The sequence below is a fragment of the Phodopus roborovskii genome, unplaced genomic scaffold, assembly GCF_943737965.1.
Source record: "Phodopus roborovskii unplaced genomic scaffold, PHOROB, whole genome shotgun sequence".
Classification (NCBI taxonomy): Eukaryota; Metazoa; Chordata; class Mammalia; order Rodentia; family Cricetidae; genus Phodopus; species Phodopus roborovskii.
In genome coordinates this window covers 24460660-24486984 of record NW_026126571.1, presented here as the reverse complement: position 1 = coordinate 24486984, position 26325 = coordinate 24460660, and the positions used below count along the sequence as shown (strand labels likewise).

At 44.4% G+C, this 26325-nt stretch overlaps 1 protein-coding gene across 4 annotated transcripts in view; it reads right to left on the bottom strand.

Annotated features, from left to right (window-relative positions):
* Positions 1-5732: 5732 nt before the first annotated feature.
* The window catches only part of Osbpl3 (oxysterol binding protein like 3), a 160028-nt gene continuing 139435 nt past the window's right edge, over positions 5733-26325 (bottom strand). For all 4 annotated transcript variants that reach the window (XM_051202784.1, XM_051202783.1, XM_051202785.1 and 1 more), the window contains 7 exons: positions 23617-23680; positions 18451-18529; positions 17493-17637; positions 12006-12150; positions 10255-10381; positions 8598-8720; positions 5733-6089 (listed from right to left, as the gene is read on the bottom strand). In XM_051202784.1, coding sequence (XP_051058741.1) covers positions 5993-6089; positions 8598-8720; positions 10255-10381; positions 12006-12150; positions 17493-17637; positions 18451-18529; positions 23617-23680 — 780 coding nt within the window. In that variant the 3' untranslated portion in view covers positions 5733-5992. The remainder of the gene's footprint in view (positions 6090-8597; positions 8721-10254; positions 10382-12005; positions 12151-17492; positions 17638-18450; positions 18530-23616; positions 23681-26325) is intronic.

Sequence of the window (26325 nt, the reverse complement as noted above, 5' to 3'; positions counted from 1 at the left end):
AGGCCCCAAGTTGTGTTTTGCTCCTAGCAGTTCCGGGTATATGTGATTGTGCCTATCAATAGTAACACGGGTATTCCTTAGGTTGGGAAAAAAAAACCCACCCATAAAAAAACAATGTCCTTATGACTAAGATCATCTGTCACCTCACATATCAAGACATGCAAAAGGGATTAGCAAGGTGTCTTAGCAGGTAAAGACACTTGCTGCTGAGCCTGATGGTGAGTGCAGTCCCCAGGACCCACGTAGAAGGCAAGAACCAGTCCCAAAGTTTGAGTGCACAGTTTACTATGGTGGGGACCTTCATGGAGGAGAGGCTCAGGGCAGCTGGTGACATTGTAGTCACAGCTGGAAAAGAGAGAGGAATGCTGCTGCTCAGCTCCCTGTGTCCCCTTCATTCAGGTCAAGAGCCCAGCCCACAACTAGGTGGATCTCCCCACCTCAATGAACCTAACCAGAATTTCCTTCACAGATGTGCCCAGAGGCTTGTATCTGCGGTGATTACAAATCCTAAACTGACAAGATGAAGCATGCACTTGGGAAACTTGAAGAGAAGCCCTGAGTCACCAAGAACTTTTTCCTGGCGACACTGACCCCCTCACAGCCACCCTGCTCTTCCCTGTCACTGAGAGCCAGACTTCCTCTAGGTCAGTCACAGTGTAGAGGAGCTCCCATCACCTCTCCTGGACAATGTGAGTGACAGCCTCCAGAGCATATGACTGACTTACCTTCCAGCTTGCCACCAGATGGGTGGCTCCTGATGGCGGAGAAATGTCTGGGTTTAGAACCATTCCTTGCTCCATAAATGTGTCCCCACGACTCCATCAAAGCAGCAGCTGGGCCTCCTTCTGTGCAGACCTTTTGAAAAGGACCTGAGAAATTGCTGAGCATGGAAATACACACCTGTAGTGTCCACCCTGGGCAACAAAAATATGCTCCATCAAAGTCAAATCTAAGGTCACAAGACACTATAAAACAATATACAGAAACTTGTCCCAAGCATCGTGACAGACAATTGTGTCCCAGCCCCATGGTGGCATGAAAATGTATGTCAACACAGTGCCTGGGCTGTCTAAGTCTGAAACACCTGGGGGAAGTGTGTGTGTGTGTGTGTGTGTGTGTGTGTGTGTGTGTGTGTATACACATGCATGCACACATGTGTAAATTACTCCCAGGACTTTTAACCAAATTTAAGAATCCTGACTAATGTATTTTCCCAGTCTATGAGTATAAATGATGACAGTCGAGGAGCCTCCTCTCAGCTCATTAAAGCCATTACACAAATGGTTGATTTGAGACCCAGGCAAGGACAGCTCTTCCAGCCTGTTCCCAGTTGTCTGGCACTGCAGCATGTATTTCAAAACCACACTTCTGATGGAGTCTCCATTCTGGGAGTTCCTGCCTTGTTAATTTTCCAGGCTTCACTCTGGACCTTTTGTTTAATCCCCTTGCATCTCTTGGGTTGGACTGGAAGGACTGCTGCTATGAAGTGTATGGTAAGGAACCGGCTGGGGATACAGTCCTGGCTTGCTCATTACTGATGACAGTGACTACACCGAAACTAGTATGTTATGGCTATAATGAGAACATGACTAAAACTGTAAACTAATGACTGAGAATGTAATCCTCCAAACTGTCTCAATCGTTGGCAACATGAGCAAAGAGTGGCCAATATTTCAAAAAGCTGAGGATGCTCTTCAGATTTCGCTTAGCATCACATTATCCTGAAAGATGCTGGGAATTACCAACTTGGACCAAATGAAGTTCTGTGAATGCTCAGGGATGCAACTTGGATAGAGGAGATGGCTCAGTCACTGTGTGATTACATAGGCGTAATCCGAATGTTTCCATTTCACATTATGACACACAGAAAATGCTATTTCCATAGCATAGTAAGGTAAGTCCTTGTCTAGTCCAGGGATCCTTGGACTAGGGGCAACCTCCCTGGAACTCCTAGTGCCTATCCACAGCTGAGGGTGACTAGGACATGTTGGGTAGAAGACCATGGCAACCCAGTGTTTCCTAAGTTCAGTACCTCAGGGTCTGTCGCTTTAGGTGAGCAAGTGTATTCCTCCAACAGACTCTAGGAAGCATCTTGCTGTCCCTTCCATCAACTACAACTACCCACAACCAGGAAAAACAGACAAAGACAGCCATTACTATGTTCTTTATTCTCAGTCAATGAGCTACAGGGGCAGGGAGACAACAAATTGCAAGGAGATTTTGGGGAAGCTGAGCAGATGTGGGCAGCAAGGAAGGAATTGAACTTTACAAATGGTCATGTAGAAGATGTACGAGAATTAATTGCCCCCCCAAAGCATATCCTCTGGGGGTGACAGAGGAAGATATAAAAAAACATCATGAATGAAATAAATTAGCCATTTCTTATTGCCACCTCCCCTAAAACCGGTCTTCAAAACCAGCACTATAGACCATCATGATTTGCAGATACTTGTTCAATATGTAGGTTTTTAACAGAGCAAGATAGATACCGAGTCACAGATCAATACAACACAGAAAACTGAGCACGTGAAAATAGCTTTAATCTGCTAGCAAAAATAGATTTATACTGATGTTGATATAAAAAACTAAAGACATTCAGATACATCCTGCCCACACACTGTAGCTGCTCTTCCTAAGATTGTGTGAGGAACGTACCACTCTTATTGGTAGCTAAGAGGGTTTGAGGACAGTCTGTGACAGCCACGGTCCATCACAGAGCTTGCTGTACACAGTAAGTTTACATTAAAAAGCAAAGTAACCCTTACCTCTATTTTTGGCTTGACATCTTTAAGGGTGGAATAAAACATCTCATCATAAACCTGGCAAATGCAGATGAAGGATAGTGCTAGAAGGCTGAGCAAATGATTTATTGGAAGTAGTTTAAAATAGGATATGAGGAAAACATCGGCCTAAATGAAGTAAACATTTAAAAAAACTGTGTAGTTCAGAGAGCCCCCAGATGCTCTGGAAGTTGGGGGCTGTTGAGGCATTCTTGCCACTTAGTAGGTAATTGTATTGATATCCTAAAGTGAACCTCCATCTATTTAGTACAAGAACCCTCCTGAGTCTGAGGTGCACTACATCTGTTTAGTACCAGACTCCCCCTAGTGTCTAAGAGGTACACAGTGTGTTTAGTGAGTACCAAACTCCCTCTAGTGTCTCAAAGGTGCACTGCATCGGCTTAGTTAGTACCAGATTCAAACTAGTGTCCTGGAAGTGAACTGCATGTGTTTAGTTAGTACTAGACTCCTCCTGTTGTCTTGGAGGGGAACTGCATCTGCTTAGTTAGTACCAGAGGCATCCTAGCATCAGGACATGAACTGCAGGAAGAAGCTGCACCAAGGCTTGTATCACCACCTTTGAGGAGGGGAAATGCCATCCTTCAGGTACCCAAGGACCTGTGGAGGAAACTGGCACCCTTCCTTTCGTTATACTGAAGATGATCATTCCTTAAAGGTGCACTGCAGTTTGGAGTCATGAGTACTGAAATGAGGGACACTTGAAGTGTAGCATGTGGTCAGCACAAGGTCCTATAGCCAAGAGAACACTTGTAGCTTATCACAAACTTGAAACAGGAAAATCAGAGTGAGAAACCCTGACACAGGCATATCAAATGGAGCAGTGGTTAGTATTATGTATTTGAGAAACTCAGAGTCCAGAAACTCAACCTTTACCTTAATTCCGCTCAAACGATACCATAGTTCTATTTTCCTTATAAAATAAGCAAGTCCTACTCAGACAAACTTGGTGGAAGGATGTGTTAGACAAGATGGCAGGAACACAGCGGCCTCCTCCCTCCTGCAGCGAGTTTCACAATGCAAATACCAAGGCTGCACTCCCAGACCAACTGCATTTCAGAGAGCCTCACCCTGACACTAGCGGTGACGAGAGAATTTACACATGCTTCTGGAATTCCTGTCCCTGATTCAATAAGATTACTTTAGCTGTTCATGGGATTCCAAAATAAAACTTGAAATCAACAGAAATTACACTGTGAGATAACCTAAGAATTTTCAAATAACTGGTACCACAAGGTGGCACCCATCCCAGTAGTATATTTGGCGGTTTTTGTTTTTTGTTGTCTTTCCTTCTCCTTTGAGCTAGCCTCTGAAGCAGGCCTATTTAACAGTCCATATTACTAAAATTCCACATTTATCCTCACATTGTGTATACCAAGTTTGTTTCCCTGCTGAGAGCTCTTAAATCTACAGCCTGCTTCCTTGTGTCTGTGAGCAGAATGTGAGTAACACTTTGAAGGGAAAGGAAGAAAAAAAAAAAAAAAACAAAACCCAAAAAACCGGGAACTAAAGAATTGAGCTGTGCCATCCAGCTGCTTAGAAATGAAAATGAGATTCCCACTGTGTTCATCTTGATGTCTGTCTATAAAATGGAATAAATGAAGCAATATTTAACGAGTTGTTTAAAATGGCAGTCACTTGTAGACTCCAAAACCACCGATTCACCTTCAACACTCTGGTGTGAAAACTCAGAGCTGTCCAGTTGGCGATTTGAGGGGACACAGGTCAGCTCCGTGGGGCTAGCTCTCTCCTTCCACCTTTTATGGGGTCTGGGGATTGCACTAAGGTGGCCAGTAAGTGCCTTTACCTGCTGAGCCAATCTTGCTGGTCCCCTCAAATGTTTTCTATAGAAATCTCTTTGTGCAATGTTTCATAGAATCATTACAGACATTCAAATCAAAGGCTTCACAATCAGGCTTTGGTTTTAATGTGCTCTGGGCAGAAGTCAGAACTGGTTTGACAACACAATTTAGCTACTGCGTACATTCTATTATCACAATGTGAAGACACAAGAACAATGGCTTCCTTTTGGAAGCTCCTATAGGAGACAGAGGCAGACCGCAGAGTATTACAAACAAGAAGAGAGTAGAGGAAAGAGGTAAAACCTTTGCGGTTTCCTCAGGACGACACAGATGAGCAATGCTTGATGTTTGTCTATAAGGCAGATGGTTAAACTGTCTACACACGGTTGAGAGTACAGAGCTTAGTGAGAGGTAGAAAATACCACAGCCACATGGAAGAAGGACTTGCCAGGCTATTTAAAATCACCAGTGACTTCACCAAAGTTTTAGAGGGTCACAAGCTGTTTACTGTATATCTTGTACTAAATGGGAGACATTCCATCCTTAATAGGGGCCAAAAGGAAGGCTTGCAAGCCAGGGGTGGGGCAGGAAGCTGAAAGTAGTTTCTTAAGTGGTTCAGGATTCAGCTCTCACTGAGGAAAAATGAAATGCCTTCTGCCTCCCTAGGATGCCATCAACGATGACTTATTGGAGATTTTGCTGATTAATGCAACTTCTCTAAGCAATGTGGGGGGTTGTATATAACTATAGGGAGAGACTTCCCCTTCCAGACGAGCAATGTCCATCTTACATTAAAAAAAAAAAATATGCATCATACTAACCCCACACAGACGCCATAACCACTAAAATGGGAGTGAAAATATTCTTGGCACCTCAGCACCGGCAGACTTGTTCTGTACGAGCAATTCAAGAGCTGTCTGAGGCAAAAAAGATATCCCAGCTACCAACTAGACCTGGACAGCTGGTGTACGGGTGAGCAACACTGGGTGTTCTTATTTCTCAATGCACCTGGGAGATTGTTCTTTTTCTCCAGTGTGATTTTATAAGGCATAAATTTGCTTTTCCCCCTCAACTTTGGAAAATTAGTGTTAAAGCTTCTTTTTGTTTTTTTTTCCAAACCCACACATTAACATTCATTCTTCCATTTTTATTAAATAGTTTATATAAAAAAAGGATTACTGAGGTGTTCTACATTCATATAAACAATCATGATAGTATTTGAAATTGTAAAGAAACTTACTGAAGAAAGTATGTACTTCAGTACTTACAATGCTAAGCTAAGCACAAGTGGTCCTTCTAGATACTATCTTTTAAAGGTACAGATACAGGTGTCTGCTGCTTCTGGAACAAACGTGGTGGGAGTACCCTGACATAACCTTCTTCTTGACTTTTTCACCACAAGATGGGATGGTCCAGTTTGGAAAAGCCAAGTTCTTTCCTCAGTTCCAGATAGGTCCCGTTGCTCACCCAAGAGTCGTCGCTGGATTTCCTGTGAGAGATGAGACAGTTTCTTGTAGACTCTGCCATCACATCCTCTCTTCCCCTCCTTCCCCTGCTAACCCACCATCATTCAGACACATCCACTCTTCCTGCTGTTTGGTAATTAGAGTGGTGTTGGCAAGCAGGCAGGCAGGCATTTTTACTTCTGACATTAAGTTCTTAAACCTGGAGGCTGGGAAGGTGGTGCTTCTGAGAGAACCCCCCCCCTCTCTCTCTCTCTGTGTGTGTGTGTGTGTGTGTCTGTCTGTCTGTCCATCTGTCCTCTCTCTGTGTGCTGTACATCAAACATGCCTGGGCTAATAGCCACCACACTGGGAATAACTAAACACTACACAATCATCTAGGCTGACCAAAATAAATCTAAGTGAGCATAAAGCCAAATAGAACAAAACAAAAAGGAACTGAAACCAGATACCACAACAGTTTGGAGCGAGAACTTTGGTTTACTCCTCTGGGAAAAGGTACCCTGCTCCGTAGATGGAAATTCAACGGGCATGAGAGGATACAGGGCCTACCATTTTTGGTTAGTCCTACCTCACAGCCTGACATTTGCTCCCGAGGCAGTGTTGGCAGCTTTAATCTGCCAGAGAAAGCTCATGCACATGTCCATGCACACTGCCGTCTCTCCCTTGCACATCACTGGGCAGTGCTCTATCTCTTGGAACTTAGACACCACATTCTATACAGAAGATCATTTTCCATTCACACAGTAAGATGTGTGATGTCTGTCTTCATTGCTCCTTGGTAAGTCAGCAAACTACAATCCAAGGGCCCAGTTCAGCCTCCAGTGCCTGCATATTTTAGAACACTAGGGATCAGGTCTAAAACCTCATGAATGCTATCGAACTATTCTACCACAAAGCCACAGGCCTAGCCTTGCATATCTTTGAAATACTGTTTTATTAGAACACAGCCCTACCCATTTCTTTAAATATTATCTATGGTTACTTTCATGATGAACATCTGGTTAAGTAATCACTTATGCCTTACTGCCTGCCAAGTCAGCATCATCGATTACCGGTCTTTGCTGCTAGGATTAGTCCCTCTAGTCTTTTGGAAACTGTTCCTTGATGGGAGATGTCATTCTGTATATGTTTCTCATACTGGTTAATAATAAAGCACTGTTGGCCAATAGGAAAGGAAGATAGGAGGGACTAGGAGACAAGGAGGAAATAGGAAGTAGGAAGGAGGAGTCAAGATGGAGAGTCTGGAGAAAGCAGTATGCCGCCGGCTCCCCGGTAAGAGAAATACATAGATCAGCAGAAATGGGTTAATAATTAAGGCAGAGCTAGCCGATAAGAAACAAGTAACTGGGCCAACAGCATTGTATCAAATACAGAGTCTCAGTGTATTATTTGGGGCTGGCGGCATGGCGGCGGGACAAGACCGGGAGGCGGCAGGCGGAAAAACCCATACACGTTACAGTTCCTGTTGCCCATACTGATAAACAAAGCCAGGCAGACCTACTGTTGTAGTCCAGGCACACCTGGCAGACAGATCTCTGTCTGTCTCTTTTCTTTCTCTTCTCTCTCCCCTTTCTTTCTCCCTTCCATACTCCCTTCCCCAATAAAACATTCCCATGTAAGTTCTGCCTGATAGCGCATTTGTCTCTCACTCACCATGGGGCCCTGCCAAGGTCACCCTTTCACGGTATTCATAACACCAACCCCAAACATCAGTGAACCACTGGCTATAGGTCAGATGTAGACCCACCAGGAGTGTGCATTCTCTGCATATCCCCAAAGCACACAGAGTATTGGCCAGGCTGTCAGGAAAAGCACGGCCCCATCTGGAAGATTCTACCTGGTCCTTCTTCAACCCCTTTATTCTATGGGGCTCTGTTTCTTCTCAGTTAAAATGATAGGGAGAGGGTAAAAGGCTACTATTGCCTTTTAAGTGTAAACATTTAAGTACATGGTAAACAGGACCCTCTCAACAAACCATCTATCTATCTGTCTACTGACAGACAGGGTTTTGCACTATAGCCAGGGCTAGCCTCACACTCTTACCAATCTTCCCGTCTCAGCCTCCCTCGTGCTGGGATTGCAAGTATGACTACAAGTCACTCAGCTTCAGACAGCTATTTTTAAAAGTAACAATCAATCAGACCACCTTTCAAGCCCAAGCACAAACATATTGGAACTGTTGGTTCTAGGCATAGGTACTTCGAATTCTACGGTAGGGTGGTCACCAACTAGCCTGTCATCATGTAAAATCTAATCATGCCAGCAACCAGCCTCAGTTACTGGTGTAAGAAGATGGCCTGGTGTAAGGACCAGCTCTGACAATGCCCATCTCTTCTGCTATGGTGACTGACTGAGAAACTCTCGGTGGAGGCAGTCCTGAGCCAAGGGGGAGAAGCAAAGGGAGGCAACGAGGAAGGCACCGATGCTGTCTCAGGACAGTGATGGCCAGGCAGACACTATTTGTCTGCTGTCGACCAGCATCAGAAACGCTGGCAGGACCTGTCAGCTTCCACCCCACTCCACCCACAAACCTGAAAAACCGGGGCTGGTGCTCCAAGTTGTTTTCCTCTAAGACCCGCCGCCTCTCCCTCTGCAGCTGCTCAATCCTCTGCTTCTGTACCTCGGCTTCCTCTATGTTCCCTTCTTCTAGAAGCCTGGGCATTGAGGGGAAAAAGGACAGGAACATTCACTGAAGAAATAACAACCAACCACTTCTATGCCCAAGGGTGGATATTCAAAATCCCCTACACCCTGTCCCTTCTTCAACTGGTAATTGCAGTATTCTGGGCAGAAGGTAACCTTCTGTGAACAGGTGGTATTTGCAGGGTTCAAAAACTTTATCCAGAGAAACCTGAGCCAGTCTTCTACTTCCCTCACTCTCCCACAGCAAGCAACCCCACAGTTTGTTTTCTTGGGTACATATTTTTCAAATATAAATACATATTCTTATTCCATCCTCCACTTTAAGAGCATAAATAGTGGCAAAACTGTGTTGCTTTACTTTACAACACATCTTAGAGAACTTTTCACAGTCATGCCTAGACATCTTCATTTTTAATAGCTGCATAGTATTCCATTTTGAGGGCGTACCTTATTTCAAACATGCTCTACATGTAGACATTGGGTATTTTTAGTGTTACATTTAATTTTGTAGTGAGTGACTGGACAACCACCATTTACACATAAGAAAGTATATCTGTACAAGAAACTTCTAGAATTAGGAGTGTTGGAACAAAGAGCAAGTCTGCAATGGATACATTTTCAAACTACTTTATAAGGAATTGAAGCAATTTATAATCCCTTTTTATATTATATATTTATATTATAGCATGTCACCAGCCACAGATAGGTTTTTATTTATTTATTTATATTTATTTTTATTTTTGCCCATCTAAGGTAAGGATACTATTTTCACCTGGTTTTAAAAATTTAGCATTTAAAAATATTATGATGGAAACTTAATTTCTCTCCATGTTTAATGACTATCTGGGCCTCTTACCCATGAACTGTTCATTCCCCAGACCCATTTTCTCCCTCCCAAGTGACGTTTTACTGATTTCTAGAGCAAACCCACACAGTAAGATTGAAGATACAGGCTTATGTTGACCATTTATCTTTGAATTTGTTTATGCACTTGTATTTAAGCTTTAAAAAAAAGTTAATCACATATAGAAATCTTTCCTTTCACGTGGCATTTTAGATTTTGAGTCTCAATTACAAAAGGCTCAGGGGAGGTTATTCTCTCTGTCTTACAGAGCAGGAAACCGAGGCTGGGGAAGAGGAAAAGCCTCCCCATAGCCCTCACAATAGCAAGCCCAGAATCAGAAGTTAGATCCCAGTGCACTAAAACCATTTCACCTTGAAGGGTCAGGAGACATGCGTCTTTCATTATTCCAAGCAAACAGTAAATCCCTTGTTACCACACGCAGTGAAATTCTTCAAAACAGCCCTTGCTCCTTTCTGGTGTTTCAATAGAAATGAGGCCTACAGATGTGTGGAAGACGCTTCGCACAAGGCTGGAAGTGCAGGCTCTGGCCCCTCTGAGACAGATGTTTCAACCCCCCTTTGTCCCTGTGCACCTGATGACAGCACCCACCTCGGGCTCCGGTAGCCAGGCAGTTGTGAATACCACATTTGTAGATTGTTTTGAATATCTTTGGAGAGAAAGAACTTTGAAAAAGTCCCTACCTTTGATCTGGTCTAAACCGAGTGTCGGTGGGTGGTAATAAAGACCTTGACATTGGATCCATTTCATTTAACTCTAATGCAAACTGTGTGAAGCCGTAATACTGCTCATAGCCTTTTGGCATGGGATCTGAAAGAGAAACAAACCACCCGCTCTCATCTACAATTCATTTATGTCAGTTTAATTCCTTCACTTTTTTTCATCCCAGACCAATGTTTTATCTCAAACTGTTCCATTTCTATTAGAATATTCTGGCTAATAAGTAGCTACTGAGCATTTCTCTACAGATTTTCCTGTCTGAGTTTTCCATCGAAGGGATATGGTCTCTTTGCCTTGGTCCTTTAGTGAATTTATTCAGTGCCGTGGAGTATCTGTACTGTCTGAGTTCTCACAGAATTTGTTATTCAAATATACACACCAGGGGCCGGTGAGATGCCACTCAAGGCTGATGAGCTGAGTTCAGACCCTACACGGTAGAGAGAACTGACTCCACAAAGTGGTCCCCTGGCTTCCACATTCCTGCTGTGGCATGCAAGTCCTTGCACTTATACCATACCATAGCCCCCCACACACACTAACACACACACACACACATACACACACTCACACACACATATACTCACACACTCATATACACACACACTTACAAACACTCATACACATTCACACACACTACACACTCACCACTACACACATTCACACACACACACTATACACGTATACTCATACACACTCTCACACACACACATACACTCACACGTACACTATACACACTCATATACACACACACACTTACAAACATTCAAACATATCCACACACACCACACACTACCACACACACACACACATACACTGTCACACACATACTCACTACACACACATGCTCATACACACTCTCACACACATACACTCACACATACACGCACACACTCACACACTCACACAAAAATAAAGGTATAAAAGCCAGATCAAATAAATAAACCACTAGACCTCTTCTTAACTAGCCGGCTCCCACTGCAGAAGACCCATGACCCTGCAGATGCCAAACTCCCAGTTGCAACAGTTTGGAACTCCCCCAGGGCTGTCAGTACATGTTAATCGTCTTCCCTCCGCGCCTTTCTTTTTGTTGTTTATGGAGACAGGGTTTCTCTGTGTAGCTTTTGAGCCTGTCCTGGAACTCACTCTGTAGACCAGGCTGGCCTCGAACTCACAGAGATCCACCTGGCTCTGCCTCCCGAGTGCCCTCCTCGTCTTTCTTTTCACCAAGTCTCAGCCCCTAAAATCTCACATCCCATGGGTAGAACATTGGGTTCTTATTTGCCCTCACTTTGGTCTCAGCTAAAAATCAGGTGTAGACCAAGGAGATCCAACCCAGACTAGGGAAACTCCCAGACGGTTGGAACACTTGTTGGTGACATATCCACATATACATGTCTCCAAGAATTATTTCTCACATTTCACTGTCATTCCAACAGGGTCTGTCACAGTCCCATGTCTAACAGGCCACCCTTGGATTGTCGGTGGTGGATTGTCGGTGGCTCCTTTCTGAGGCCCCGAGAACCCAGAATGAAACCTAGCAGCCAAACTGAGGTGCTACTGTAAACATGACAAGGACTTGAGAGGTGGGCCAGTATCGCTAACCCGCTAACAAGCAGGTGGCAGCTAGAGACACAGAGCAGCACTCGCCCCTCCCAGCTCCCTGCTCTGACCCACACACTCTGTGTCCCATGCTCGGGGTCTTGTGGACACTCACTCGCTCTCCAGACACACGTGGAGGAGGAGGCGCCACCACAGTAGATGCTCTCGTGCCATTTCCCAAACAGCCGGTGCACCGCCTTCCCGCTGCGGTCGAAGACGGTGCCTTCGATCTCGTGGGCATTAGTGCTCCAGTATTTTGCCTAGAACGCAGACAGGAATGGTCTGGGTAAAACTCTGGCATTTGCTTATTACAGGTATTGGGGGAGGTTAAAAAAAAAAAAAGGAATCAAGAGAAAGAATTAAGGTTGGGCCCAGCGGGGCTCTTCTATGAGGAAGGCAGGAGGATCAGGAGTTCAAGGTCATCGTCAGCTATGAGTCTAATGAGGCTAGCCTGGACTACATGACATTATGTCCCAGAGGAAATAAAATAAAAGCTGCAAGAGTATTTCTATATGACCACTTATAGTTTGTTTATTTAGTTAAAAAATACAATATATATATGTATACATATACATATATATATAAATTATGTACAAAATGATATTTTGAAATATGTACACATTGTGGCAATGACTAACTCAAGCTAACAAGCATATTTTACGTCACAATTTTTAGGTGAGGAGACTTTAAAACTGTGGTTGGCAATTTTCAAGTCCGTAGCTAATTCTTGAGTTTTTGGAAAGATTGCATCCTTTGATCAGTAACCTCTGGTACCCTCCACCCTCCTTTCTGCTTGTAGGAGTCAACAGTTTTACTACCACTTACAGATGAGATGATGTTATAATTGTATGAGCTTGGCTTATTCCACTTTTTGTGTCTACCACATTCTTCAATGCGTGCATTGCAAATGACAGCACTCCATTCTTTCTGTGGCTGGGCAGTATTCCAATGTGCGTCTACCCCATCTCTGTCTATGTGTTGGTAGCACGTAGGCTGATCCCTTCTTTGCTCCTGTGAACGGTGCCGTGAAGAACACGGGAGTGCAGACGGCTATTTGAGTCTTGGTTTCATGTCCTTTGCCTGCTACTGAGGAGTAGGGATGCAGGCAGGGCCCCAGAGAAGCTTAGTGTTTTGAGGGACTTCACTCTCCCTGATGGCTGCACAATTCATGTCTCATCAGCAGTGTGCAGCAGTGTGAAGAACTTCTCTTCAGTTCTTAGATCTACCTTTCATCTTTTTGGTGCCAGATATTTTTTTTTTCCTGAGACAGGGTTTCTCTGTGTATCCCTGCTGTCCTGAAACTCCCTCTGTAGACCAAGCCCTGAACTCAGAGATCCACCTGCCTCTGTCTCCCGAGTGCTGGGATTAAAGGTGTGTGCCACCATCGTCCCTCGGTGCAAGCTATTCTAAGAGGCAGTGAGATGACACCTCACCTCACGGTGTTTTTAATTTGCATTTCCTGGATGATGGACTAGTGATAGTGAACATCCATTCCTCCGTCTGTCTGCACTTTTAGAGATGTCTGTTTAGGCACTTTGTTCCCCTTTTCTTGGAGGCAGACTCTCTGCCACCCAGCTGTGTTTCTAGCTCTATGAGCCTTTGTTGAAAACACTGGCTTATGTGTTCAGTGTTCATGTCCTTGAGCATGCTATGCACATGCGAACAAATCGGAAGATAACTTCCAGGAGTCAGTCCACTCCTCCCACCCTGTGGGCTCTGGAGACCGCATTCATATCCTGAGGCTTGCAGCAAGAGCCTTCAACCTCAAGCTGGGCTCACTGCACTTTATCCAGCTTCTATGGGTTCATCTGTGCATGGATTGCATTTTATGTTTGAGATGGGCTCTTACAGTGATCCTTCTGCTTTAGCGGCCTGAGTTCAAGTGTTGACCTTACTGGGTGCATTACCACCCTAGCTCCCCAGTTACCCACTATTTTGTTTCAACTGAGTTGAGTTCCTTTATATGTTTTGCATATTAACACCTCATCAGATTGAAAATATTTCCTCTTTTGCATGTGGATATCCAGTGGTTCCAACAACATTACTGAAGAAACTGTCCTTTCTCACCATGAGCTACTGGGATCTTTTTTATTTTTTATTTTTTTTTTAAGAGTAAACGTGGATTTATTTCCAAGCTTTCTAGCCACCCCCCCACCCACCCACCCATAGCCTGCCTAAGGTTGTGGATTTAAAAAATACATTAAGTTATTCAGTAAAACTTCAGCTAATCTCCAACGAACATGTGTGTAGGTTATGTACTTTTTCTACTTTTGCTTCATGTAATGTAGAAACGCAAAACTCAGTTCTTAGGCATTTGCCAAGTATTTAGTGCATTAGGCAGTGCTAACTGGCTAGTGTATTAGCAGCTTCCCAGGCATGTCACTGTGATTCTAAATTCTGAGAGCTCTTGATGCTACGATTTAAGATTTACTCATAATTCTTTTTACCTGAAAAAAATAGGCATTTGCATGCTAGTTAAAGAGGTTGCTTAAAACTACAGTTTCTACTATTTTCCCCTTCTAGACCTGTTCCAGCTACAGGGACCTTGTACAAGCCACTTTCTCAGCATGTATCAATCGTCGGCTGTGAGGCAGCCTTGACTGTTGGCTTAGTGTGGCTCAACCCTGCTGTCGCCAATTCCAGAGCACAGCTCCTCAGTCTAGTTTATGCAGTACTGCTCTGCAGCCAGCAGAGGGAGTGCCAACTCCCTAGAGGCGATGCATTGGAAATCTCCCAAGTACCTGGCCACCCTTAAAACTGTCATGAACAGAAGGCATTTCTCCATAAATCAAACGCTCTAGAACTATTTTCAGCTGAAACTGAAGTCATATTTGGAAATTTTAGTGCCATTTCCAGGTCATTCTCTGCTGGTTCAATTTCTGTCTTTCAAAGCTTTGGTAAAATGCAAAGGGAAGGTGCCAGCAGTGCCAGAGAAGTAAAAGAGAAATCAGAAATTGAGCTCTCCAGCCATGTAAAAGAGGCAGGGGGGAGGGAGGGGAGAGAGAGTCGGGAGAAAGAGAGGCGGGGGTGGGGGGAGAGGGGAGAGGTGAGCATGAAGGAACAGGATGATTGAGACAGGGAGAGAATAGAGGAGAACAAGAAAAGAGATACCATAATAGTGGGAACCATTATAGATTTAAGAAGAAATCTGCACTGGGGAAATGCCCAGGATGAACCCAACTATCAATCTAAACAATAGTGTAGAAGCTTCCTTAAATGACCTTCCCTGATAATGAGATTGACAACTACCTTATAAGCTATCCTGGAACCTTTATCCAGTAGCTGATGGAAGCTGAAATAGACACCCACAGCTAAACACTGAGCCGAACTCCTGGAATCCAGTTACAGAGAGGGAGGGGAGTGATGAGCAAAGGGGTCAAGACCAGGCTGGAGAAACCCACAGAAACTGCTGATATGAACAAGAGGGAGCTCATGCACCCCAGTCTGATAGCTGAGAAACCAGCATAGGACTGACACAGACCCCCTGAATTTGGGTTAGGAGGGCTGGGCAGTCTATGGGGCCTCTGGTAGTGGATCAGTATTTATCCCTAGTATAGGAATGGACTTTGAGAGTCCATCCCACATAGGGAGATACTGTCTCAGCCTAGACACATGGGGGAGGGCCTGGGCCCTGCTCCAAATGATATGACAGACTTTGAAGACTCCTCATGGAAGACCTCACCCTCCCTGGGGAGCAGAAAGGGGATGGACTGGGGTTTGGTGGGGGTGATAGGGGAGGACAGGAGGGTGAGGGAACTGGGATTGACATGTAAAACAGCCTTGTTTCAAATTTAAATTTAAAAAGGAAAAAAAGGGGGGTCAGGGGAAGAAAGGATCCCAGACCATTAAGTTTATGAGGAAGCAGGGGCCAGATTTTTGCCCTTTATGATATTCATCAACAAAGCAACGTCAATGACTGGTTGGGAAACCGCAGAGGAGACAGCCATGCCCCACGGGTGCCTGACAATAACTTCATCAATCATCTCAAATAACTACAAGCATATTTCCTGCAAAGTCCTGTGATGGTGGACACTAGTAATCTCAGCACTCCGAGGGCTGATGCAGGAGGATGGCTCTGAGTTTGAGGCCAACAAAGTAAGTCATTCTTTCTCTGGTCCTGAGTAGAAGAGAACAAAATGGATGGTAGACAAAGGAGTGAAAACATTCCTTGGAGGAGATGTGGACAGCTGGTCTACCTGGATCAGGGAACACATTCTTGCTCCTGTTGCCTGGTCAACCTCACAAACATCCCTATGGCTTACAGGTGGTACAAAGAAGATTTATGAATTTGTGTACAGATCAGGATTTTGGTTTTAATGAAAGGCCAGCATTCTTTGGCAAAGACTATGCCTTAAAGCCACTTTAAATGCATGATGTTTTTTAAAAGCAAAGACAATTCTAGGAGGGGTAGGACTCAAATTAAGGAAGTTGGAGGAAGACCCTACATATTTTCTTGCACCTGGCTAATATTTCCATTTATCTCTGAATGTTCCCAGCCTTGGTTGTTGGAATTGAGGGCCAGTCAGGGCTGTAGGATGAACAGGACCAACCAGGCCTTTATTCTTGTAGAGTTGGCATTGGCAAGGAGGGTAAGGAGACCAGAGAGACAGACAGGTAAAGACATAACTAGGAAGCTAACTTCGGTGGTAACAAAAATCTTGAAGAAACTTTGATGGTGAAATCAAGTGGAAGACAGGGTGAGGTGGTGATGTCAGGATCTGGGGAAAGGAGGCCAGAGAGGAGGAAATGAGGAAAGAAGGGCCAGTGTGCTCAGTGGCTGAGGATGCAGACAGGAGTGAGAGGGAAGTGCAGGGGCTGGGGCTGGGGCTGGGGAGGAATGAGGGTCTCTCTGTGTGTGTGTGTGTGTGCGCGCACGCGCGTGTGCGTGTGTGTGCATGCGTGTACCGAGGATGCATGTGCATTCCAAGGGGTGAGAGCTGGCAGTGCTGATGCTGCAGAGCCTTGTGGGCTATTGAGAGGATGCAGAGTTCCACTTGATAGTTGGAATGCTTTGTTAAGGGAATGGCTGGCCAGGCCTTCCTCACAGCAAACACACAAGCATAGCTGTCCCCTCCCCAAGTCCTTTCTTTCATGACAGTCCAGATTGCTTTCAGACTCACAATTCACAAGCCTTGAGCACTGCAATTACAGGTACATGCCACCAAGCCTGGATTGATGTCAACTACTCTTAAATGCAATGCTGCCCAACTGTCACCACTTTCTATTTCTAGAACTTTGTCATCTTCCCAAACAGAAGCTCCAAACCCACGACACACAAAGTCTCTATCCTTCCCTCCACCTAGCTCCCGATGACCCCTGCTCTGTTCTCTTTCTCTGTGAACTTGCCTCTTCTGGAGAACCATGTAGACTACATCTTTTCATGTCTGGTTTGTCTACTTAGCATAATGCCTTCACCTATCTTTGTGTCTGTCTGATGACATCTTGTAAAGGAGTCCCCCAGGCTCCACACTGAGGGCAGATGGTAGGGGAGGCAGGCAGGGTCAACATCCCAGTCACGTGACAGAGTGGAAGACAGCCTGTGCTCTGGGAACCTGGCGCTGCCTCAGCCCTCCAGCATTGGAACTTGGCTCCCACAAGGTACCTTTATGAAGTTCACTTTGCAGTGGCAGGAGTCATCCGTCAAGTTCCTGATGACAATTTCACCATAGTGCTCGATCCACCGCTGTCCGCTTAAGATGTTGTGGATGCAGGAGGTCACTTTGTTCCACTCAAAGTGATCTCCAAAACTGAAAGAGAGGAGGAACTCAAAGAGGGCTCCCACAGGAGCCAGCCACAGATGCAGCAGGCCATCCCACGTTACACAACAAGGTAGGGGACCGATCACTCATCTTTCAGTTGCAGACCCTGGTTCAAATAAAGCTCCAAGTGGCATTCAAGCAGAGGCTCCTGAGCTGGCAAACTACCCAGCTCTGGAAGGGAAACTGGCAGAAGGATGCAGTGGTTTGGAGGCAGGCTGCCTCGCTCTAGCAGTCACATGTTATTAGTAGCAATTGTGAGGAAAAAGCAAGCACGGGTTGAAGTGCTTGGTGCATAATATGTGTCCGGTCTTCCCACGTGTCCTAAGAGGCAGGTGAGGGCACTTGTGACAAGGCAGGTGTGGCAGCCTGACCAAGTCACGGGAGATAGGGACGCAGCAGCATGTGATCCCACAGCCTGGCCCAGAGTCCTGCAGTCACCACCACTTTATTTAAAAACACCAGCTGATGATGCCAGCATAACCAAAGCCATGTCTGTCTCTGAGGGAATTCTGTCAGTAAGGCAGGACCACAGTGATAAAGAAAAATAACCCTTTATTTTGGAGGGAAACAGAAACGAGTTTTAGCATCTTCCGCTCAGAGAGCTATTGTCTGAAGGAGGCATTTCCATACAGTGAGAGAAAATACTAGACAGTGAGCCTGCCAGGAGGAGGCTACCTGAACCCACTGACAGATGGAGAGAGAAAAGCATCTCCATGCCTGGAACATGGCGGCAGCCTGGATAGCTCTCCTAACATGGACTGTTGGCCTGAGAACTGATGTTCCTAATGAAGAGGAACTTACGTTGGCAGAGTCACGTGGGTTGTGCCGATTGGGACAATTTCCATGGATTTACCCCAGAATTTATTTTTCCATCTCACATCTGAAACAAAATATCAAATATCGCATATTTAATAAGACAGCTAGATAGAGCAGAGGTCTCAGGCTTGACAAATAACTGGTCATCCTATAACTGCCATAGATGAATTAGTTTTAATGGAAACAATTGTCCATGCACTAGAAATGGGTAGGTACCCAAAACAGAATCAGGAAAGCAAAGTTGTAAGACAAAGTCCTCTTGAAAGAGTCAGCAGTACAAAGGCAAGGTGAAAACAACAGAAGCTTTACACCCACAACACACACACTAGCCTTCCCTCCACCTAGCTCCCGATGACCCCTGCTCTGTGTTCTTTCTCGGTGAACTCGGTTCTTCAGGCAATCCATGTAATTGGGATTATGTAGGATACATCACGGTCACACAGACACGGGCTGTCCTCAGTGTGCTGCAGCATCAAAGAGGCCAGTCAGAAAGGGTCCCTGAAGGCTAAGACAAAAAACTCTGGAGAGGATGTAGAGCAAGGGGTACACTCCTCCAATGCTGCCCAGCCACTTTGGAAGTCAGTATGGCAGTTCCTCAGAAAGTTGAGAATCAATCTACTCCAAGACCCAGCAATAGCACTTTTGGGCATATACCCAAAGGATGCTCACTCATACCATAAGGACGCTTGCTCAACTATGGCCAGAACCTGGAAACAACCTAGACGCCCCTCAACTGAAGAGTGGATAAAGACATGTGGTACATCTACACAACGGAGTACTCAGTGGTTAAAAAAAAAAAAAAAAAAAAAAAAAAAAACCAATGACATCTAGAAATTTGAAGGCCAATGGATGGATCTAGAAAAAGCCATCCTAAGTGAGGTAATGCAGACCCAGAAAGACAAACATGGTATGTACTCACTCATAAGTGGATATTAAACATAAAGCAAAGGACAATCAGCCTACAGGTCACAACCCCAGAGAAGCTAGGAAACAAAGAGGAGCCTAGGAGACACATACATGGCTCTGCCTAGGAAGGAGAAAAAGACAAGACCTCCTGAGTAAATTGGGAATGTGATGGGAGATGTCATTCTGTAAATGTTTCTTATACTGGTTAATAAATAAAGCACTGCTGGCCAATAGGAAAGGAAGATAGGAGGGACTAGGAGATAAGGAGGAAAGAGGAAGTAGGAAGGAGGAGTCAAGATGGAGAGTGGGAGAAAGCAGTATGCCGGCCGGCTCCCTGGTAAGAGAAATACATAGATCAGCAGAAATGGGTTAATACTTAAGACAGAGCTAGCTGATAAGAAACTAGCACCTGGCCAATAGCCTTGTATCTAATACAGAGTCTCTGTGCATTATTTGGGGCTGGCGCAGTGGCGGGACAAGACCAGGCTGCGGGAGGAAAAACCGTACGCCTTACAGGAATGTGGGGTGTAGGGAGGAGGGTTGAAGGGGAGGAGGGAAGGGGAGTGGTGGAAATGTATAACTCAAAAAAAAAAAAAAAAAAAAAGAAAGAAAGAAAGGGCTATTCAAGTAGGGCTCTGTAGAATACAAATGAGTCCGTGGAACCTAGAGCAATCAGCACTGGGAAAATAAATAGTATTTAAAGGGTCAGAGGCGCGAAAGAGTCAAGTGTGGCTCTGACCTGTAGGCAAGAGAAGTGTAGTAGGTCAGGCTGAGGAAACAGCCTGCCAGCTTCGCTAAGAAGTCTTTTTTGAGATGAAAAGAATCAGGAAATCAGTGAGATTAGATAAAAAACCTTGCAAAAAAAAGGTCAAAGCCATACAGAGAAGAGAGCATGGGCAGGCGATTAAAAGCAAGGGGATAAGAGATCGGGCTGCTGTGGCTGCTCAGGGGATATGCAGGAGTGAAGTGAGTCAAGCCAGCCACTATGGTGCGGGGGTGGGGGGGGTGGGGGGCTCACGAGGAAGAAGAAAGGTGGAGAATGGAGCAGTAGATACACACAGGCGGGGGGGGGCATTTATAAGTAGTGTCAGAGGACACAAGGAGAACCAGAGGGGAAGCGGGCTCTGTCTAGTTGCTGCACTGAGAGAGAAACCATCAGGGATGAAGGAGGCTGGGAGACTATGGCCGCGGTCCAGATGACAGAGGTGGGTGGCTTCCTGTATGAAATACTGGAAATGGTGACTTTGAAGGAAGCTGTAGGAGAATCATTAAAGAAGCTGTTTTTGGAGTAATGAAATGATTTTAAAATTCATTTTGCTAATAAAAACCAGAGTGGGTAAACAATATGGTATGTGAGTATTTCTTCATAAAATTGGTTAGAAAGCTGAAAAAGGGGGAACTGAATTGGATTTCAGCAGAGATGACAATGCGTGGCTGAATTTGTAACACACACACCCAGCATCTCACAAAGGTTGTGTTTACTTGGCTATGTTTCCTACTACATCTAAAATGGCATATAACAGTGCCAGTTGATGGCAGACTGTAATACCTTAAAGATTCATAATCTTGAGGTATTATCTATTATTATAGGTAATAATCAATAGAAGAGATAATGGACATATAGAAAGTATTCAACTAATTCAAAATAGTGCATTAAAAAGAGAGAAGGGGGAGCAAGGAATAGATTTGACTAATTAAATAATAAGGCATATTTGAGTCACCTACATCTATAATCACAACAAATGTAAATGATCTAAAAAAACCAGTTAAAGGGCAGAGAAGTGTGAGATGAAACGAGGAAGATTAGAAGATCCTACACCAAGGGATAGGTGGAATCACCCAGTAAAGGGTGAGGAGGAAAGAGCTGCCAAGGGCTATTCTGAGAAAATACTCTTGTTAAAAACAAAAATGCAGAGTTTTGTAAAAACAACTAAGAAGCACTTACAAGGCCAATGAGATTTATCATATAGGAGCTAAGGAGCCCTATAAGAAACGTTTTCAAAGGGTATTGTGAGATATTTAGATGACACTGTGTAAAGGTGTGTCACTGTGACTGGTTTAATAACAGGTTAAATTACCAGCAGCTAGGCAGAAGAAACAGGTGGGAATTCAAAAGAGAGCTCTGGGAAGAAGAAAGGAGTCAACAGTTGTTTGCAGAGGAAACAGGACATGCAGGAGGAGAGGTAAAAGCTATGAGCCATGTGATAGCATGTAGATTAATAGAAATAGGTTAATTTAAGTTACAAGAACTAGTTAGAAACAAGCTAAGGCCAAGCTTTTCATAATTAATAAGAAATCTCTGTGTCATTATTTGGGAGCTGGCAGGACAGAGAAAGACTTGCTATAAGAAAGTTTTGGTGAAAAGTAGAGAAATCTCAGATGAATCTTCAATATTTAACAATAAGCATCAATAACAAAGATTAAAGAAAAGAAACACTTTACTTTTAACTTTTAACTGGTACTATCAATTGGATCCAGACAGAGTAAGTGGATAATGGACCAGGAGAATGGGAAGTGTTACAGTGTATTCCTGTATTTCCATATCTCACAAAGATATACACATATGTACATATGTATAAAGATCACATGGGAACCAAATGGAGACATCAATAAAGGAAATGCTTTTAAAAATTGACTAGGGGCTGGGGACATAATTCAGTTGGTAATTGCATACCTAGCATGCATGAGGCTCTAAGCTCAGTCCACGCTGCATAAACCAGGTGTGGTGAGGTGTGCCTGTAAGCCCAGCACTCAGGTAAAGCCTGAGGTTAAGAAGTTCCAGGTCATCAGAGTTTATATAGAAAATTCCAGGCTAGTCCTGGTTACACGAGCCTTTGTCTTCAACAAACAAAACTGTATGTATATTTTAAATGATGTGTGCCCAACTTCTTGAAAACCTGGGATACTCTTACTGTACACCAATCTTTTTAACAAGCGAAAACTTATCAAAACTAAATCATGTAGGAGAAATGGGGACCATTGTGGTGACATATTGTTTATGATTTAAGAAAGCTTTCCTGAAGATCAGAGTGCAAAGCTAACCACAGCCAGAGGCCAGACAGTGGTGACACACACCTTTAATCCCAGCACTAGAGAGTTATATAAGCAGGAACAGAGTCTTGGAGTGGGCATTCAGTATTCAGTACTCTGGCAATTAGTCTCCAGCCACACTGAGGTCAGGGTCACCCCAGATAGAGGTGGGAGCTCTCTGGTAGCGTGGTTGCTTTGCTTCTCTAATCTTCAGCTTGAACCCCAATATCTGTCTCTGGGTTTTTAATTAATCATGTCACAGAACACTATTTTTAGAACAACTTGCCGCCTCCTCCATCTCCAGATGAAAGTTTTAGGAACATCAATACAAAAAAAAAGCCCTGAAAATGTAAAAAGGGCCAGCTCAGTGGTAGAAGAGCCTGCCTCCCCAAACCTTTGGGTTATGATCTTGAGAGCAGCAAAAATGGAGCCAGACTAAATCAAAACAAAGAAAGATGGCAACAAGCACACCAAACACAGAAGAAAACCTCCAAACGGCATTGAGCAACAAAAACAAGGGGCCAGTGAGACAGTTCAGCAGGACAAGATGCTTGACACCCAGCTCGATGACATGAGTCCCGTCCTTCAGACCCCCATGACAGGAGAAAGCCCAGTCCTGTTAGTTATGATCTGATCCACACACACGCACACACATACACACACACACACACACACACATACACACACACACGCAAGCGCGCGCACACACACACACAAAATGAAAGCTCAGTGGGTTAAAAAAGTTCATGAGAACAAAGATGAAGAGAAACCAGAGGTGTCAAATGTAATTCTGGAAACAAATTTAAATTGTTAAAAATCAAGAAACCCATTTGCTGTCTATACTTTGCTAATAGCCGGGAATGCTGAAGTTAAGTGAGGCATTTCAAGAAGTTATAGAGTAAGGTGGAGGGAAAGCTCCAAGAACAGGTGATGCAGGTAAACATGGAAGAAGTTTAAGAAACAAAATAAATAAATAAATAAAATAAAAAATAAAAAAGAATGAAAGAAGCAATCTCTTGAATTCTTAGTATTCATATCAATCACTGAAATAGCATGCTGTCAACGAGTATGTGTTATGTGTCAACTGTTATTCAGGTGGGAGAAGCTAGCAAGCGTTTCAGGCCGGCCAACTCTCTATGAAGAGCAGGTCTAAGACCGCTTTTGACTTTGGCAAGCATCAAGCAGTCCCTGGAGATCAAACGGATCAGCACATACCTTGCCAGAAAACGAAGTTTCGAGACTCAGCGTGGCAGGCGGAGATAGGTGGGTGGTGGCTGACCTGATGGAGACACAGGACAAAAAAAAAAAAAAAAAAAAAAAAACATAATTTGAGGAAATGTTATGCCTGGGAAGCCATTCCTTCTCCCTTGAGCTGAGCTGTGACCACAAGAGCAGTGTTTTAGCTTGAACAAGTGTGCCCTGAAGGGGGCAGTCTTGATATAGCCAGCTCCCCCTTCCCCTGGGTAGGTGGGAAGGAAGCTATGAATGGAAGCCTCCAGAAGCTTTCCTGGCTGCATGGCCCAGCCTGAAGTGATGTGGACATAAGCATGATTTGAACAGTGTAAAATAAAAACAGGAACGCTGGAGAACTGCTCTTTCCTTGGCCAGCACTGTGTTTGACATGCCGTGAAAAGACTTGTGAGCATTTTAACTAAGCTGCCAGCATCAACTATTCAGTGTGCTACTTCTAAGTAACATAAAAATATGCCCCCGGCTCAGAAAACCGAATCATGAAGTCCAGGCTCCTAAGTCACTGATATGGTCAATCTAAGATAGTTCTTTTTCTTTACTTTTAAAAATATATCCATTCATTTATTGTGCATGTGTGTATGCATGCACACACATACACTCATGTTCCATGGCTCATCGGTGGAAGCTTGAGACAATTTGTGGGAGCCAGTTCTCACCTCCTACCCTGTGTGTTCTAGGGATGGAGCTTAGGTCCTAAGTCTTGGAGCCAGTGCCCTCACAGCCCAGCCATTGCACTGGCCCCGAAGATAACTCTTAAGAATCATGTGTCTGTAAAGCAAAGCTAGCCATAGCCACTGAAGAAAGTTCATCAGGTGCTAAGGGGGAAAATGTGTTGGGAGTATAGAGATGGCTCAGTCCATGAAACCATTGCGGTGTAAGTATGGGGACCTGAATGTTGACCGAGAACACAATGGTAGGGCAGGGGGGAGGAGGAGAAGCAAGCAAGCTGGGTGTGCCAGCTGCCATTTGTAACCCTCGCACTACAGCAGAGACAAACAGGTCCTTGGGGCTCACCGGCCAACCCATCTACTTGATGAGTACCTAAGGAACAGCACATAAGGTTTTCTATTGACTCCCACACATGCACCTGCCAACATACTAACAGGCACGCACGCACGCACACATGAGCGCATGCAACACATGCACACACACTCACAAACACACATGCTCAAAAAGAAGAGAAAGTGTTAGTCTATCATCAAGATATATAGAAACAATCTTGAATGAGTAAGTAATTACGTCCTAGAAGGGCTGATCCTCAAAACAGAGATCGCCACTGGTGGGACAGGGAGCGCCATTGCTTGTTTTACCCATCAATCAAGAAGCTCAGTACAAGACGGAAGCTGTGTTCCATCCCTCCTTTATCTCAGTAGCACTCAGGACCCTGAGCTGTTCTCACAGATCAGTACTGGGGGGGGGGGGATGTGGAGGATGGCAGTGAGCTTCCAGAAATTTCTCTGATTTCAGTAGCTGTTAGCAGAGGTTATCTTCTATTTGGAATGTCTACTTAAGGCCTTCCCTATAACAGGATGCAGGCTGAAACCAGATAGGTCAAGTTTCCCAAACCACAGCATTCAGAGAGTCCACAGAGTATCAGTGTGCGTCAGTGGTTATAGACCAGGAAAAAAGTAGCTGAGCTGTCTCAGATATCACATTAACCACTCAGTACTTCTATCTGAACCAAGCAGGTGTGTAAAGAGAGGTGTGTGTGTGTGTGTGTGTGTGTGTGTGTGTGTGTGTGTGTATGGGTGACAGGTCCACAGCCACTCACTCTTGCTCACTCTGGCTCACCCATGCTGAGGATCTGCTTTGTAAAGTACCCGGTATGTGGAGAGCTGCAGAGCTAAAGGCACCCTGCCACAACCTTAACTGACAGGAAAGCAGAGAAAGACAGAAATAGCATCCACACCTTCAGATTACTCAATGAACTGAAATCCCTGCTATGGGATGTAGGAGGTGGAACCCTGCTGCTGCTTGATGTCTCTTAGTTACCCACGTGCTATCTGATGTCACAAGGCCCTTGCTTTTCTCTGCGGCTTTGGACAGAAATTTTCACTGTTTTAGGGCCCCAACTCCTATAATCAAAGAAACCATCTGCTTATCTTTGTCGCCAGTTTTAAAAGTTCCACTACTTGGCAATACTTTGTATCACAAAGTACTCTATCATCCTCCTTCCTCCCATGAGAGCTCTCAGAAAAGTCTAGCTGACTTTTAAACCACAGGATGGCATACAGTTAAACTGGAATAAGGCTGTCCTCCTCCAACCACAGTTCTCTACCTACCTGACATGTCCCACTGGAGTGAGCAAGGAATCATGGAATGTGGGAGGGAGCAATACAGACGTCATCAAGAACTTTGTACATTTATAGGGACCACCAAGTGTAAATATAAAAGCAAACTGCTATATACAAACAGCATCTGCCTGCCTGCTCTATAATTATTTAAAATCCTATAAAATGGAGATACATTACTGCCCATAGGAACTAGCGGGACCTTGTGATATTAGGAAGTACATACATATTTTGCAAGAATGCTGGCATAATCTTTTAAACCACTATAGTAGATTAACAGTGTTCAGCCAACTGTCTTTAAATGGATCCAAAAGATGGTTTTAGGTTTTTAAATTTCCTTTACATTTGTTTGTTTACTGTGTATTAGTATATAGAGCTCATA